The following is a 17,728-nucleotide window of genomic DNA, read 5'->3' on the forward strand; positions in this document are numbered from 1 at the left end:
ATCATGAAGTGTTGAGAATTTAGACAACCAAAAAACATCAATATTAGTCAAGTGATCATTAATTGCAGATTATTCAAATTCCTGTGTTTAAAGTTTGCTCAACCTTATTAGAAGGATTCTCCCTTAATAAAGAATAACTGTGTTACAAAACATTCAAAAAGTTCCAAAATTAATGTCTTATAGAAAGATCCTATAAACCAGTGCATCAATAAAAATACAGTGGATTTTCAAACCAATCTTGAAAATCATCAGATCTGCTGTTTTCTATCTGATTAAGGGCTGGAGTACCATGATTTTTTTTTCCCTTCCCTAGTATCACTAACATCTCATCCCCAATAAAACAAACCATCAAATTTTGCTGCTTCCGACCACAATGAAATAGGTTTGTTTATGATACCGACAGCTTTTGTGCATTTGACAGTATGAAAATAAATAACATATTTAGCAAGACATTGTTGATATAATTAATTTAAATATCTTGCAACAAAACTTCAAATTTTGATAATTACCTAAAAACAACAATGGATAAGAAAAAAATGAAGCCTTGAAAAAACATCTATAACCTAAATAGGGACAAAAATTTAGATCGACTCAATCAGGATAACATTTTGCTATGTGGTTTTAGATGTCAATCTGGTTTTTCTTGAACCTAAAATAAACAAGTAAAAGTTAATTTCACAAAACAAACCATCAAATTTTGCTGCTTCTGACCACAATGAAATAGGTTTGTTTATGATACCGACAGCTTTTGTGCATTTGACTTTCTTTCCTTTCTACATAATTGGAATCTTTAACATAAATTTATTAATTAGGTGATGATTTTATATATATAATAATTTTAAATACAATCCTTTTGTTCCTTTCAGACATTCAACATGGCACCATTTGTTTCTTTTGTTCAAAAAATGCAGAAAATATGTGTGCTTTTTTCCCTAAATAGCCCCCATAAAAAAGAAATAAAATGGATTAGTCTTTACTACAGGTTAATTTCTGAGAGGATGCATAGGTTAAATTGCATTCTGACCATATATAGATTATCAAAGGTTATTAATGGAAGGGGAATAAATGCTGTCCTTCCCAGTGAAGCCATAATTTAAAAAGAAAGCAATAAATTGATACATTTATGGAGAAAAAAATCATTTATTTTCATATTGGATGTTAATTTTCATGCAAATAATACTTAAAATCTTTTCTTGCATTGTGACTATAGATCCTAATTGGGGGTGAATCAAAAGTATTTTCTTTTTACAAACGTAAGAAATCATCAATTTTGTCAGTTCTCCCTTATTTTTTTTTCTTTCCTCGAAGTTAAATCTAACTCTATCCTCTCAATTTGCATTTCTCTTTTTTTTGTATGCGTTAAGAGCTTATTTTTGCAACTTTAGCAGGAAGTGCACATTTTAAAAGGCATCTCAGCAGAAACTGTGTTTTTCATACTCATGGCAAGCAGGCCTCAGCTCTCATTTTCTCTGTATAATTCATTAGGTGTGAATTACAATATAAAAAAAATACAGCCTTTACATCTGCTCTTTAATTCCTACTTCCCTATTCTCAAATGTGTACATCAAAGAAAATAAAAAAGACAATTTTGAACAGGCCCCGACAGCTGACAGAGACTTGAGTGCTCAATAGACAGGGCCCTTGCCACCAGTTCGCATATTTCCACAACAATGAACAAACACAAAACACCACTAAATGGCCTTCCCTTCATCCAGCTATCCTTAGACAGTTGTCTGTCTTGTACTAGAGGACCATTATACAAAATCCTGCTGGGAAAAGAACAGAGGAAATCTCAACCTACTGTTTTGTGACCTGCAGAATAAGGAAATTTCTAAATTCATATATAAGCTTGCAAACTTTATGTATTTGTAAACCTCAAATAGATACATTAGTAAAAATCCTAATTTTCCAGCAGTTCTCTCTGGAAGAAAGCATGATGACTGACAAGGCTTTCAGAAAATATGTTCACAATCACAGACAGTGAAGGCCATGACCTAGATCGTTTAAGAGCTTGTCTTGTCAAATTATCAAAAGCTTCCTCCTTTCTGAATAAAGAATGACATAAGTGAGTGTCAGGAAACGGCACACTGACATGCAGAGCTTACAATAACAGAATGCACGTCACATACATGCATAACATTGGTATTGGTAATGGCAGGTCCTAATGAGTGAGGGACTTGCCCAGGAGACTTAGGACCCCGCAGCTACATCCGTTCCACTCAGAAAAAGTCTTGCAGCACTAACTGATCTGTGGCATAGCACCACGACTACAATCACTATAGACAACTTACATTTCTATTTTTACTGCAATCTCTGGTGATTTGTCAGCTTGGTTTTGTTAAAATTGCCCCACTGCATGCTGTAAGTCAGCTCAACATAGCAAGGTCAAGCCCTCTGGAAGTTGCTTTATGGGAATGAGTGAATTTGTTTTACACTTCAATATATGCCGCAATATATCAAGCCATACCCTTAAAATCTAAATATCTTTTAAAATATTTTGTGCTGTATCAGTGTTAACATTTTAAAAAGAATTACAAAGTGGAATCTCAAAGTAGCAGGATTCCCAATAAATAGCAGGCCTGTATTCAAAATTTATAGCAATCACAAAACAAAAAAGAACACAACTATAAAAAGAAAGATATTTCATCAAACAGACTTCACGAGTTTATTTCCTTTCTCGTTTTAAATAAATGCATTGTTGACCATCTTTGGTTCTTTATTGAGTAGAATACTCACATCAGCATGGTGGCCAGACATGTAACAACGACAACACTTTATTTTCCAGTATGCCTTTTCAGTGCATTTATTGAACAAGTGGCCAGGCATACTGCAGTTTGTACAATATTTCTTCGGGCAGCATCGCTGAAGGTGTCCTCTAACTCCACACAAATGACAAGTTGGAAATTTCTACAAGGGGAAAAAAATTACTGCCTTTAACAAATAAAATAATTATAAAATATTACCTTGCAACATATACAGTATTATATCAGAGAACTGCCTTCCCCATTGATCTTTTATTTGAATTATCCATTCATTGTTTTAGAAAATTCATGTGTATAAAAACAGATAATGGCTTGGCTACTTTATATTTATAAATTTAGACACATTCATTTAATAATTATACATTGCTCACCATTTTACATGTACATTCCATTATTTTGACTGTACATTATAAATTGGTACATAATGGGATTAAAGCTTTTTTGTTGATATGAATATTTAATTTCATAACTCCAACCTAATGAAATTTTTTTCCAACTCTTGGACCTCCTATACTGAATGAAAAATAGCCAAAAAAAAAGACAGGAATTTCAGTGGCTGAATTGTCAAAAGAAAAATAGGCAGATCAGTTGGGGGAAAAAAGGTAGCCTTAAAGAGGCAAATAATTCCAGTCAGGGAAAACATACAAATTAGAGGAAAAATTGGGCAATCTAAATGACCAACTTTAAGGCAAATAAAGGCGCATTATCAACAACGAACATGAGCTGAGAAAGTCAATAAATTTACTAAAGCTTCAGAAGAAGGTCCTATAGAAAAAACATTGAATTACACAAAATCAATATTAATAAATCTACTTATTTTGTTGTATTTCAGGGTGTCAATTTGTGGGTAGAGAATATTTGCATCTCCAAGGACAAGTTGAAAAGAACCCAAAACCTTTTTCAATTTGCACACACCATCCTAATTCATCAGTTTAAAGTTATACAAGAGGTGAGCAGAGGACCAATATATTCTCAGAATACAGGGCAGTTACTAAACCCTTTAGGAAAGGTGCTGCCTTCTTGTAACTCAATTTTCATGACACAACATCAATAAGTTGAAGGAGATGATTATTGAGAGGGAACAGTGACTACATCTCTATCCAGATCAAGGGTGTTGAAGTGGAAAGAGAAGATAACTTCAAGCTCTTAGGAGTAAACATTTCCAATGAGTTGACCTGGATCAACCATGTTCACGTGACAGTCAAGAAAGCACACCAATGCCTCTATTTTCTCAGAAGTTCAGCACCTTTCACATGTCACTCAACAATCTCAATGAATGATCTTCGAAAGCATTCTCACTGGATGCATCACAGCCTGGTATGGGAGCTGGTCTGCTCAACATCAGAAAAAGCTGCAGAAGGTGGTGACTGCAGTTCAGAGCATCACACGAACTTCCCTCTCCTCCCTGACCTCCATTTACATTTCCACTACATAGGAAAGGCAGTCCCAATATACTGAAAGGCCCATCACACCCCAGGCACACAATCTTCTACCTCCTCCCATTGGGGAGAAGACTCACAGGTGTGATGTTGCAGAAAACAGGCTTAAAAACTTTTGACCAACAGGTCTCAGGCTCCTGAATGAACCCCACAACAATGGTCTCAAGTTGCCCTTGCTTTTGCACTAACTGATTTTTTTTTAATGGTCATTGCATCTGTGTTTTTGTTCCTCTATTTTACACAACTATATGAATGTTAAAGTTGACCTGTTAGACTACTCATGGAAGAACCCTTGCCACTGCACCAAGTACAATGTGACAAATAAACTTAAACTTGTCTGTATTATTATATTACATGAAGGTCAGAAGGAGCAATTCCTTTCCAAGGTCAACAAACTTATTTCACAACACACCATAAAGTCATGTTCATCTGTCACAACACTCAAAATACCCCATGATGTTGAGTTCACTGCTGCCTCTTAGTTCCAATCTCTATTCCTCTTTTCCATCAACATCTATTTCTATCTTCAGACATCTCCAACTCATACTTCAAAACCTTGTCCTGCATAACTATATCCCAGTCAAGTGTCAACAAAATCCACACAACCCAAAACCTGCTACCAACCCTTGCATTCCTATCTGATATTCAGAAAGCTTGAAACTATGACTGGGTGACAAATAAGAAACTTCAGATTTGAAACCATTCTGTCATTAAATTTGTTAGGAAATCCTAACTTTGGAATTCCCTAACCACAAATCCCCTCCTCAATTTCAAGTAAATGTTTGGGCCTTAATTTTAAGAAGTTTCTTTTTCCCAGAAAGTTACTGGTTCCAATCAACTTTGTTTGACATTTAAAAAATTGACAAGCTTGAATGAAGTGATTCTGGTGCAGTAACGCAAATCTGCTTCACCTAAGAAAGCCAACAACAGAAAAAGAAGTGGTGCAAGTTGCCAAAGGAATAGAATGAGACTTCCAGTAGAATGATAGTAGGAAAGACTGGTTAGATTGCTAGAAATATCAGAAAATAATGTATTTAAAAAAACAAATGATTGTAACCCATTGATCACTGAGGAATGAATGAGTCAAAAAGATAATCCTAAATCCACAAATATTACAGCCACAATCATCACAATTTGAAACAACAGAACTTTTGGAAACTATCAGAATTGTTTTGGGCCCCTGCCCCATTTACGAACTTGAAGTCTATGTATCATGAATATACAAAAACTGTCTATAAATGGCAGCAGGAAAATACCAACTAACCAACTGGTCCAAGCATCAGGCACCTCCTGCCCCACCTGAGACCCTTTACTTCCTATAGATGCTGCGTCACCTGCTGAGTTTCTCCAGCACATTTGTAAATTACACTCGACCCCAGTATCTGCAGACTTTCTTGTATAACTGCCATTCAAAGGGATCATAGCTAAAGGTAAAGGTTCCAATTAATGTCATGTAATACTACATTTAGAATGTAACAAACATGAAATTCTTTAACTTTTGTCTACCATAAGGCAGAGAGAGTCACCACTTTGTCCAGAACCCCTCAATACTTCCAAGTTCAAGTTTATTTATCATCTCATTGTACAAGTACAACCTGACGAAACAGCGTTCTCTAGTCCTGAGTACAAAAACATGCAAACATGTATACAAACAATACATGTGCTGTTCTTATATACATAAACAAAAATAAATAAATATTGTTAACGAATAACAGTGTCTTGGATGGTTTGTATAAGTAGTTCATCAGTCATTCAGCAATCTTACTGCTTGTGGGAAGCAGCCGTTTCTCAGCTTGGTGGTTCTGGCTCTGAATCTCCTGTTCTGTGTGCTGGGTGATATTAGTCCTCAACGATTTTGTGACCCCTCTTTAAACAACAATCCCGGTAATTACCTCGAAGGGGAGGGAGACCACAGTGATCCTTTCTGCTGCTCTTATGGTTCAGTGGATTGAATCTGATCCAATGCCCTACTGCAGATGCAGCCAGCCAAGATGCTCTCAATAGAGCTCCTGTAGAAAGTTGACAGGATGGTGCCTTGCCTGGCTCAGTCTTCTCAGGAAGAGCAGTTGCTGTTGTGCTTTCCTGACAAGTGAGGAGATGTTTTGTGTCCAGTTTTAGCCTCTCTCTGCGAACAAATCTAAAAATAAAACTAACTTGAGATCTAACATCAAATGCAATTTGAAGAAAAAAGTTGTTCTCAGAACTATTTTACTAACCTCACTCTTTGAAAACCTAAGTCTAATTATAGACCCTGCCCTCTATTCCTACAGTCACAAAGAAGTCTGAATTGTTTCTAGTTACCCCCATCAGTTCTTCAAAATCTCTTGTCAATGTTGACCCAATTAGTTTGTGACCTTTCAAATTACTGAGAATATAAGCAAACAATGAGATATTAGAGAAACTCAGTCGGTCATGTAGCATCCATGAGTAGAAATGGTCAGTCAACATTGAGGGCCAGGATCCTTTGCTAATCCGAAATTTTGAATTAACATTTCTGTACAAGAATGCTGCCTGACTTGCTGAGTTCCTCCAGTATCTGAATGTTCCCCACGATTCCAGCATCTGCAGTTTTTGTGTTTCTCCAGGAAACACATGCCTAATTTATAATATCTCTCCATGAATTCCCAAGTTGATAAATCTTCCTAAAATGTCTCTTGCATTTCTGATGTGGACAAACCAGAGATTTATATAACCACTGAGAACATACATATGTTTTCACTAGTCCTTCAGGAGGCAGTGGTCAGAATTCCTGATTAAATATCAGGTCCAGGACCTGATCAACCATAGGTGTATTTTGTAATTTTACCCATCGACAGGTTTGACGAGTTTACTCTGAAAAGTTTCATCCAGAGATTTCAAGTTTACGTTGCAAAACAGCTGTATGCAGTTTGGTATCTCTTTTTCAAAATTGCTATTAGATACATGGTCATGCATCAATCACAAAGCTGTGAAGTAAACCTGCCTTATAACTCTTTACTAATTCTATTACTAGCTATTGTTAGATTTAAACACATTGTTCCAGGAAAATTATCTTAAGAACACAATAAATTCATCAGTAATTGCTGTCATAAGATATTCTGACTATCCTTTTATATATATATATATATATACATAAAATATCATATATATATATATATATATATATATATACACACACACACATATATATATATCTTCTTTGGCTTGGCTTCGCGGACGAAGATTTATGGAGGGGGTAAAAGTCCACACCAGCTGCAGGCTCGTTTGTGGCTGACAAGTCCGATGCGGGACAGGCAGACACGGTTGCAGCGGCTGCAGGGGAAAATTGGTTGGTTGGGGTTGGGTGTTGGGTTTTTCCTCCTTTGCCTTTTGTCAGTGAGGTGGGATATATATAAATATATATAAAATATCATATACATATATATGTGAAATTTAAAATCATCAGTTAAAAATACCCTGCATCTACTGTATTACTCACATTACTGAGCTACTGTGAAGCGATTGCCACAAAAAAACACTATAGATGTCAATTATTTTCTATTCTTTAATTCTATTCATAAAGTCTCTGCTGTTCACCTACCTCTTGCAAAAAAAATAATTGAACAATTTCACTCTTTTCCTACAATATACCAGGTGCACCCAGCCACTGAGTCAGTGCCAGCTGATGGAGGAATCCCATTTCCATTTAATTTTCCTTGTAAATTCACCAAACATTCCCATCAATGTGTCCGGATTATACTACTCATCTATGATTTAGCAGTTATTTTCTTTGTTCTTGCATGCCAAAATTACTCTCCCATAATCCCCATTTTTTTTCTTGTAACTTGTATATTTGGTTCCAAGTGATATCACATTAATAGCCACTACATCACACCCTCAAAGTTAACTGCATGGCAGAAATTTATTTAAATTTGTTCAATGTTCTCTGTGGTTCCATAAAAATATATCAACTACCTACCAATACTGATCTTTCTGTTCAATCAGTCATTTCATTCTACTAGTTTAATTATTTTATTATCATTGAAGTTGGGCTAAACCTTAAACAAAAAATAAACAATAAAGTCACACCCCTGTGAGCGGGGAATGTAGTATTACAGTGAAGGATGGCCCTTTTAGATAAAGAGCAAATCACTGAAATTTGTAATTCTCAACCTTACAGCACAATGAATGGTCATTGTTTAATAAATTCAGAACCACAGTAAACAAATTTCTGGATGCTTGAAGTAATCAAGGGATATGGGATACAGAGATGGGAGAGAGATCAAGGTTTGAAGGAGTAACATAACATTCTGTTACTACTTCATGTTCCAGTGATTTATGCAATTTAATTAAGGTTTTATTACACAATTTTCTATAATAATGAAAGCAAGTTTACTTTTTAAACTGGTGTGTACGTGCTTGTGTGTGTGCAAAGCACAGGGCAGGGGCTTTTCTAATGTATACTGTTGTTTTTATTGTAAGCTATATCCATCAAGCTAAATTATTCTTTCTCAGCACTTGCCTCCCATCCTGACCAATTGGATTTCAGCAAAGAAAAAAAGGTTGCGAATGATCAATGCTAGTGTTTATTTACAACATCAGTCTTTTTCCATACTTTTTCATCTAATCCCAGTTAAATATACTTTTATTTTATTTGTTTTAAACCAGTTTCTTGAAAAAGTTCCATTAGACATAAAATAGTTTTCACAGTACAATTCTTAGAAAGAGACAAACTATCTTGTGCAATATTGTTTCCTCCATTAACATAATTAAAATTAGATTATCAGTTTATGACCATTGTATGTAAAAGCTTGCTGTGCATAAACTGGCTTTTAAAATATTGCTATAACCACATTTTAAAAAGTACTGCACTGGTTGTGAAGTACTTTGCAACATTTTTCAAGGAGTTCATGAAAAGGCACAATATATAACAAGCCTGCATTTCTTTCAATTATGGCTGAGACTGGTTACACCCCAAATCAAAGTAGTTTCCTCATGTGTGATTACCAAATCCTTTCATAATCATTGTTTTCCAGGAAACAATTTAATTGCCTCCTTCCTCCATTTTCTCTTAAAAAAAAGTTAAATAGCACACTTCCAATAAAAATTGGAAATGTTTTATTGTCACTACATTAAGCATTAGATAACTTCATTTGTGTGAACACATCACATGAGCATGTCCTTCTGCACACATCAGTGCACATTGCAATAGGTACTCCTGAATCTTTACTAATTCATACTATAGGAACATAGGAAATAGGAACAGGAGTAGGCCAAAAATGGCCCATTGAGCCTGCTCCGCCATTCAATATGATCATGGCTGATCTAATTTATGACCTAACTCCACCTACCTGCCTTCTCCCCATATCACCTAATTCCACTATCATGTAAAAATTTATCTAACCGAATTTTAAATATGTTTAATGAGGCAGCCTCAACCACTTCCCTGGTTAGAGAATTCCAAACATTCACTACTCTCTGGGAAAAACTGTTTTTCCTCATCTCTGTCCTAAATCTACTCCCCCGAATCTTGAGACTGTGTCCTCTCGTTTTAGTTTCCCCGGCCAGCTCAAAAAACCTTCCTACATCTATCCTATCCATACCCTTCATAATCCTATATGTTTCTAAAAGATCTCCTCTCATTCTTCTGAACTCGAGCGAATACAATCCTAGACGATTTAATCTTTCCTCATAAGTCAACCCCTTCATCCCAGGGATCAACCTAGTAAACCTCCTCTGGACCGTCTCCAAAGCCAGTATATCCTTCCTCAAATATGGAGACCAGAACTGGACACAGTACTCCAGGTGCGGTCTCACCAGTAGCTTATACAGTTGCAACATTACCTCCCTACTCCTGAATTCAATTCCTCTAGCGATGAAGGCCAACATTCCATTTGCCTTCTTAATCACTAAATGTTCTTAATCACTGCACCTGCAACCTAACATTTTGCGATTCATGCACATGGACATGTGGAATATGTACTCGGACATCAATGGAAAAAAGTTTTATTTTCTAAAAATATATTACTCATTAATACATCTATACATGAAAATCATCCAAAGGCACAAAAGATAGTCAATTTTGTTCAGGTAAATCCATTTCTGCTTGGAAACAGCACATAACACTCTCTCTCCAAAAAAACACAATAAACTTAGTTTCTTTCTTTTTAAAATATTTAAAATATGTAAGCATAAATATAGAATTGACAATTAATTCATTTGTATACACCAAGCCATGAAAGACCCCAACAATGAAGACGCTGTTTACATCCGGTACCGCACGGATGGCAGTCTCTTCAATCTGAGGCGCCTGCAAGCTCACACCAAGACACAAGAGAAACTTGTCCGTGAACTACTCTTTGCAGATGATGCCGCTTTAGTTGCCCATTCAGAGCCAGCTCTTCAGCGCTTGACGTCCTGCTTTGCGGAAACTGCCAAAATGTTTGGCCTGGAAGTCAGCCTGAAGAAAACTGAGGTCCTCCATCAGCCAGCTCCCCACCATGACTACCAGCCCCCCCACATCTCCATCGGGCACACAAAACTCAAAACGGTCAACCAGTTTACCTATCTCGGCTGCACCATTTCATCAGATGCAAGGATCGACAATGAGATAGACAACAGACTCGCCAAGGCAAATAGCGCCTTTGGAAGACTACACAAAAGAGTCTGGAAAAACAACCAACTGAAAAACCTCACAAAGATAAGCGTATACAGAGCCGTTGTCATACCCACACTCCTGTTCGGCTCCGAATCATGGGTCCTCTACCGGCACCACCTACGGCTCCTAGAACGCTTCCACCAGCGTTGTCTCCGCTCCATCCTCAACATCCATTGGAGCGCTCACACCCCTAACGTCGAGGTACTCGAGATGGCAGAGGTCGACAGCATCGAGTCCACGCTGCTGAAGATCCAGCTGCGCTGGATGGGTCACGTCTCCAGAATGGAGGACCATCGCCTTCCCAAGATCGTATTATATGGCGAGCTCTCCACTGGCCACCGTGACAGAGGTGCACCAAAGAAAAGGTACAAGGACTGCCTAAAGAAATCTCTTGGTGCCTGCCACATTGACCACCACCAGTGGGCTGATAACGCCTCAAACCGTGCATCTTGGCGCCTCACAGTTTGGCGGGCAGCAGCCTCCTTTGAAGAAGACCGCAGAGCCCACCTCACTGACAAAAGGCAAAGGAGGAAAAACCCAACACCCAACCCCAACCAACCAATTTTCCCTTGCAACCGCTGCAATCGTGTCTGCCTGTCCCGCATCGGACTGGTCAGCCACAAACGAGCCTGCAGCTGACGTGGACTTTTTACCCCCTCCATAAATCTTCGTCCGCGAAGCCAAGCCAAAGACAATACAAATAAGCACACACAAAAAAAAGCCAATGAGGTAGATAAACCTACATCAATAATTGCTTATAATACTTCAAAAACTTTTAATTGAAATGATCTATGCGACCATGTGAAACCCATTCATTTAGATAATGTATAAAGGGGAGAAAAAAATTCTAAAAACTAAAATTAATTCTATTCTATCCCCTCCCTCTAATCAAGGTTACCTTATAAATTAATTTTTTTAAAATCAATTATGTGGAACCATTGGGACCCCCCCACCCCCGAGAACAGGCAATGAATAACTTACATGCAATAATTATGAATTCTTCCAATTATAAAAACATTCCTAATAATGGGCCCCACAATTTCATAAATTGAAACTTTCTATCTTTAATATTGTACCTAATTTTCTTCAAACTTAAATGGAACTTTATGTCATATAACCACTGTGTATGAGTAGGGGATGAATCATCTTTCCATTTCAATAAAATTGCTTAACTGGCTAGAAACTGTCATATGTTTTGAGAGTCCCCAAGTTTAGAGAGATTCTGGAAAGACATTATCCAAACCTTATCAATGATTATTAACATTAATTTGGAACCTTGCCCATTAATTGCTTTGTTTTTTTAATTGAGATTCAAATAAACCTATATTGGCATCTCGGGAATAAACTTAATTTCAAAAAGATTATCTTACAACAAAAGAGGCTAATCCTAACACTTATTTTTGGCAATAACAATTAGAACATTAAGGTTATAGTAATTATGATGGAAGGCAAAGAATAATTATTTGGATCTTAACAGATGGAAATGCCCCTCAGTGGCAAAATAAACCAACTGCTAAGTCATATGATTGAACCAATACCACCTAACACTAAGGAAAGCCAGTAATACTCGCAAACCCTGATAGCTTTTGGGAACAGAGAATGAAATTTGGTCATCTCTGAACAGAGAAGACCAGTACCTCCTTCACGTAGCTTGGATGAAATACTGTGCGATGGTCAGAAACAAGGCAATATTAGCCTCCTCTGAGGTTGCAGTTATGCATGCAGCAGGATGACCTTAGTGAAACAGGGATGTCATGCATTGTACTTAATGAGTTTTACGTAAGAGGTTGCCCATTGAATCTTCTTTGGCTTGGCTTCGCAGACGAAGATTTATGGAGGGGGTAAAAGTCCACGTCAGCTGCAGGCTCGTTTGTGGCTGACAAGTCCGATGCAGAACAGGCAGACACGGTTGCAGCGTTTGCAGGGGAAAATTGGTGGGTTGGGGTTGGGTGTTGGGTTTTTCCTCCTTTGCCTTTTGTCAGTGAGGTGGGCTCTGCGGTCTTCTTCAAAGGAGGTTGCTGCCCGCCAAACTGTGAGGCGCCAAGATGTACGGTTTGAGGCGTTATCAGCCCACTGGCGGTGGTCAATGTGGCAGGCACCAAGAGATTTCTTTAGGCAGTCCTTGTACCTTTTCTTTGGTGCACCTCTGTCACGGTGGCCAGTGGAGAGCTCGCCATATAACACGATCTTGGGAAGGCGATGGTCCTCCATTCTGGAGACGTGACCCATCCAGCGCAGCTGGATCTTCAGCAGCGTGGACTCGATGCTGTCGACCTCTGCCATCTCGAGTACTTCGACGTTAGGGATGAAAGCGCTCCAATGGATGTTGAGGATGGAGCGGAGACAACGCTGGTGGAAGCGTTCTAGGAGCCGTAGGTGGTGCCGGTAGAGGACCCATGATTCGGAGCCGAACAGGAGTGTGGGTATGACAACGGCTCTGTATACGCTTATCTTTGTGAGGTTTTTCAGTTGGTTGTTTTTCCAGACTCTTTTGTGTAGTCTTCCAAAGGCGCTATTTGCCTTGGCGAGTCTGTTGTCTATCTCATTGTCGATCCTTGCATCTGATGAAATGGTGCAGCCGAGATAGTAAACTGGTTGACCGTTTTGAGTTTTGTGTGCCCGATGGAGATGTGGGGGTGCTGGTAGTCATGGTGGGGAGCTGGCTGATGGAGGACCTCAGTTTTCTTCAGGCTGACTTCCAGGCCAAACATTTTGGCAGTTTCCGCAAAGCAGGACGTCAAGCGCTGAAGAGTTGGCTCTGAATGGGCAACTAAAGCGGCATCGTCTGCAAAGAGTAGTTCACGGTCAAGTTGCTCTTGTGTCTTGGTGTGAGCTTGCAGGCGCCTCAGACTGAAGAGACTGCCATCCGTGCGGTACCGGATGTAAACAGCGTTTTCATTGTTGGGGTCTTTCATGGCTTGGTTCAGCATCATGCTGAAGAAGATTGAAAAGAGGGTTGGTGCGAGAACACAGCCTTGCTTCACGCCACTGTTAATGGAGAAGGGTTCAGAGAGCTCATTGCTGTATCTGACCCGACCTTGTTGGTTTTCGTGCAGTTGGATAATCATGTTGAGGAACTTTGGGGAACATCCGATGCGCTCTAGTATTTGCCAAAGCCCTTTCCTGCTCACGGTGTCGAAGGCTTTGGTGAGGTCAACAAAAGTGATGTAGAGTCCTTTGTTTTGTTCTCTGCACTTTTCTTGGAGCTGTCTGAGGGCAAAGACCATGTCAGTAGTTCCTCTGTTTGCGCGAAAGCCACACTGTGATTCTGGGAGAATATTCTCGGCGACACTAGGTATTATTCTATTTAGTAGAATCCTAGCGAAGATTTTGCCTGCAATGGAGAGCAACGTGATTCCCCTGTAGTTTGAGCAGTCTGATTTCTCGCCTTTGTTTTTGTACAGGGTGATGATGGTGGCATCACGAAGATCCTGAGGCAGTTTTCCTTGGTCCCAACAAAGCTTGAAAAACTCATGCAGTTTGGCATGCAGAGTTTTGCCGCCAGCCTTCCAGACCTCTGGGGGGATTCCATCCATACCTGCTGCTTTGCCACTTTTCAGTTGTTCGATTGCCTTATATGTCTCATCCAGGGTGAGAACCTCATCCAGCTCTAGCCTTAGGGGCTGTTGAGGGAGCTGGAGCAGGGCGGAATCTTGGACTGAGCGGTTGGCACTGAAAAGAGATTGGAAGTGTTCTGACCATCGGTTGAGGATGGAGATCTTGTCGCTGAGGAGGACTTTGCCGTCTGAGCTGCGCAGCGGGCTTTGGACTTGGGGTGAGGGGCCGTACACAGCCTTTAGAGCCTCGTAGAAACCCCTGAAGTCGCCAATGTCCGCGCTGAGCTGGGTTCGTTTGGCGAGGCTAGTCCACCACTCATTTTGGATCTCCCGGAGTTTGCGCTGAAGATGGCTGCATGCGCGACGGAAGGCTTGTTTCTTCTCTGGACAGGACGGCTTTGTAAGGTGAGCCTGGTGGGCAGCTCGCTTCTTTGCCAGCAGCTCCTGGATTTCCTGGCTGTTTTCGTCAAACCAGTCCTTGTTTTTCCTGGAGGAGAAGCCCAGTACCTCTTCAGTGGATTGCAGTATGGTAGTCTTCAACTGATCTCAGAGGGTTTCAGGGGACGGGTCCGTGAGGCGGGTTGCATCGTCGAGCTTTGCTTTGAGGTTTGCCTGGAAGTTTCCTCTCGCTTCGTCTGACTGCAGGTTTCCAACATTGAACCTCTTTCTGGGGGCTTTATTGTTCCTGGGCTTTGGTTTGAAGTGAAGGTTGAGCTTGCAGCGAACCAGCCGGTGGTCAGTGTGGCATTCCGCGCTAGGCATGACCCTGGTGTGGAGCACATCTCGTTTGTCACTTTCTCGCACCAGGATGTAGTCCAGGAGGTGCCAGTGTTTGGATCGGGGATGCATCCATGTGGTCTTAAGGCTGTCCCTCTGCTGAAAAAGGGTGTTTGTAATGACAAGCCGCTGTTCTGCGGAGAGCTCCAACAGGAGGCGCCCATTGTCGTTGCACTTGCCGACGCCATGCTTGCCCAGGATTCCTGGCCAGGTTTCTGAGTCTTTGCCGACACGAGCGTTGAAGTCGCCCAGGATGACAACCTTGTCGGCTGTAGGGGTGCGTTGGATGAGGTTGCGCAGGTCGGTGTAGAACTTGTCCTTTTCTGCTGGTTCCGCCTGGAGGGTTGGAGCATAGACACTGATGAGGGTGATGTGACGCTTGTTTTGAAGGGGGAGTCGCATGGACATGATTCGGTCCGAGAGGCCTGTCGGAAGGTTTTCGAGTTTGGAGGCAATGAAGCTCTTGACCATGAAGCCTACAACAGATAGGCGTCGTTCATCCGAAGGCTTGCCAGACCAGTAGAGTGTGTAGCCCGCGCCGCGTTCTTGGAGGCTGCCTATATCTGCCAGGCGGACTTCACTGAGAGCGGCTATGTCGATGTCAAGTCTGAGGAGTTCATGTGCAATGAGGGCAGACCGACGTTCAGGTCGGTGGCTGTCAGCCTTGTCTAACATGGTTCTGATGTTCCAGCATGCTAGCTTGAGTTTGTGAGCATCTTTTGAGGGGGAGGACGTGGAGGGGGAGGACGTGGAGGGGGGGGGAGGACGTGGAGGGGGAGGACGTGGAGGGGGAGGACGTGGACCTGTCCTCGGGCCTGCGCAAAGGAGCTTTTAGGTGGAGGCAGTACGCGCAGTACTGGCCCCACCCTTTACACCCATGGTTCGTGTGCCGTGGCCAAGCAAGCCGGGACGTGGCAGCGAGGTCCTTGGGTCGTAGGTTTTATATCGGAGTGGCCTTCTCCTATGCAGGTTTCTTACCCGGGCTGGAGGGGCCTGCCTCCCCTCCTAGGTCGGTCCATACTGCCCGCACCGGGGCCGAGGCCGCTGCTGCTCTCCCTGTGCCCATACTGGGGCCGCCGCCTCCCACTCTCTGCCCGGATCGGGGCCTCCGCCTGCCCCACTCGACCGAGGCTGGGGCCGCCGTCTCCCCCTTGCTCCTGCCCGGATTGGGGCCGCCGCCGCTTACCCTCAGCCCGGACCGGGGCCAGGGCCGCTGCTGCTCTCCCTGTGCCCGGACTGGGGCCGCCGCCTCCAACTCTCTGCCCGGATCGGGGCCTCCGCCTGCCTCACTCGACCGAGGCCGGGGCCGCCGTCTCCCCCTTGCTCCTGCCCGGATTGGGGCCGCCGCCGCCTACCCTCAGCCCGGACCGGGGCCGAGGCCGCTGCTGCTCTCCCTGTGCCCGTACTGGGGCCGCCGCCTCCCACTCCCTGCCCGGACCGGGGCCTCCGCCTGCCTCACTCGACCGAGGCCGGGGCCGCCGTCTCCCCCTTGCTCCTGCCCGGATCGGGGCCACCGCCGTCTACCCTTCGCCCGGACCGGGGCCGGGGCCGCTGCTGCTCTCCCTGTGCCCGGACTGGGGCCGCCGCCTCCAACTCTCTGCCCGGATCGGGGCCCATTGAATACACTGGTGGATATAGCATTCTGCCAAGAACTTTTCTGTCCTTTCTCCCCATCCCATTTCTGCTCTCCAAGACTGGTCATTTTGCTTGTCCTGCCATATTCCACAGAAATTAGCACCATCACATGGAAGTAACTGCAGAAGACTTTTCAGGAAGAAATCATTCATCAACTACCACACTATACTCCTTAATTAAAATTGAAGGGATTTGATTTGCATCTTTCACATTGCACAATTGCATTTTAGCTCCCACAAATATTGATTGATTTAATATTATTTGAAAGCCAGATATTGGTCAGAACAGTGCAAAGGAATTACTTAGTTCCAGTGATAGATCCAGAAAGATCTCTTGGATTAAGATGAATTTCACCTACTAAAGAGCCACATTTTACCCAACACACAACCAATTGGCCTATTACCATCTGTTATCCAAGAGAATCTCTTGGCACATAAATGAGGACTTGGTACAGTGTGGACCAAGCATGAAAGTCATGGTTTACTGGGCACAACAAGAAAAACATTCAAACTGCATACTTGACAGCATATATTTGAAATATTAAAAATAGCTGTATGATATTCCGACATATTACCTTAGGAGCTTGGCAGTTTCTTGATAGGTGTCCCTTTTTGCCACAGTTCCTGCAGTCCAAATTTTGGTTTCTTGGTATATAGTAACGATTTTGATAGCCCACAAATCGCTTCTAAAAAAATCAATTATTAATAACAATAAATGGAATAATGGACAAATTGCTTTGTGCTACCATTTAATTTCTTTGCACAATTAGACCCAGGAAACTTCAATTCTTCCATGGTTCCAAGCCAACATGTGAACAGATCAGGCTGTGGGTAACAATGTCTAAAGATATTGCCTGTAATGTTCTGTCATCAATACCCATTGATTTAAATAATTTTAAAATATATGAAATTCATTAATCTAATACAGTTTGAGTACCCCTTA

At 41.5% G+C, this 17,728-nt stretch overlaps 1 protein-coding gene across 4 annotated transcripts in view; it reads right to left on the reverse strand.

The window, feature by feature from the left end:
* Positions 1-17,728, reverse strand: part of zcchc7 (zinc finger, CCHC domain containing 7) — a 231,281-nt gene that overhangs the window by 59,104 nt on the left and 154,449 nt on the right. For all 4 annotated transcript variants that reach the window (XM_069925879.1, XM_069925905.1, XM_069925899.1 and 1 more), the window contains exons 4-5: positions 17,361-17,471; positions 2,737-2,907 (exon numbers count right to left, since the gene is read on the reverse strand). In XM_069925879.1, coding sequence (XP_069781980.1) covers positions 2,737-2,907; positions 17,361-17,471 — 282 coding nt within the window. The remainder of the gene's footprint in view (positions 1-2,736; positions 2,908-17,360; positions 17,472-17,728) is intronic.

This window comes from Narcine bancroftii, chromosome 1 (genome assembly GCF_036971445.1).
Source record: "Narcine bancroftii isolate sNarBan1 chromosome 1, sNarBan1.hap1, whole genome shotgun sequence".
NCBI classification, from domain to species: Eukaryota; Metazoa; Chordata; class Chondrichthyes; order Torpediniformes; family Narcinidae; genus Narcine; species Narcine bancroftii.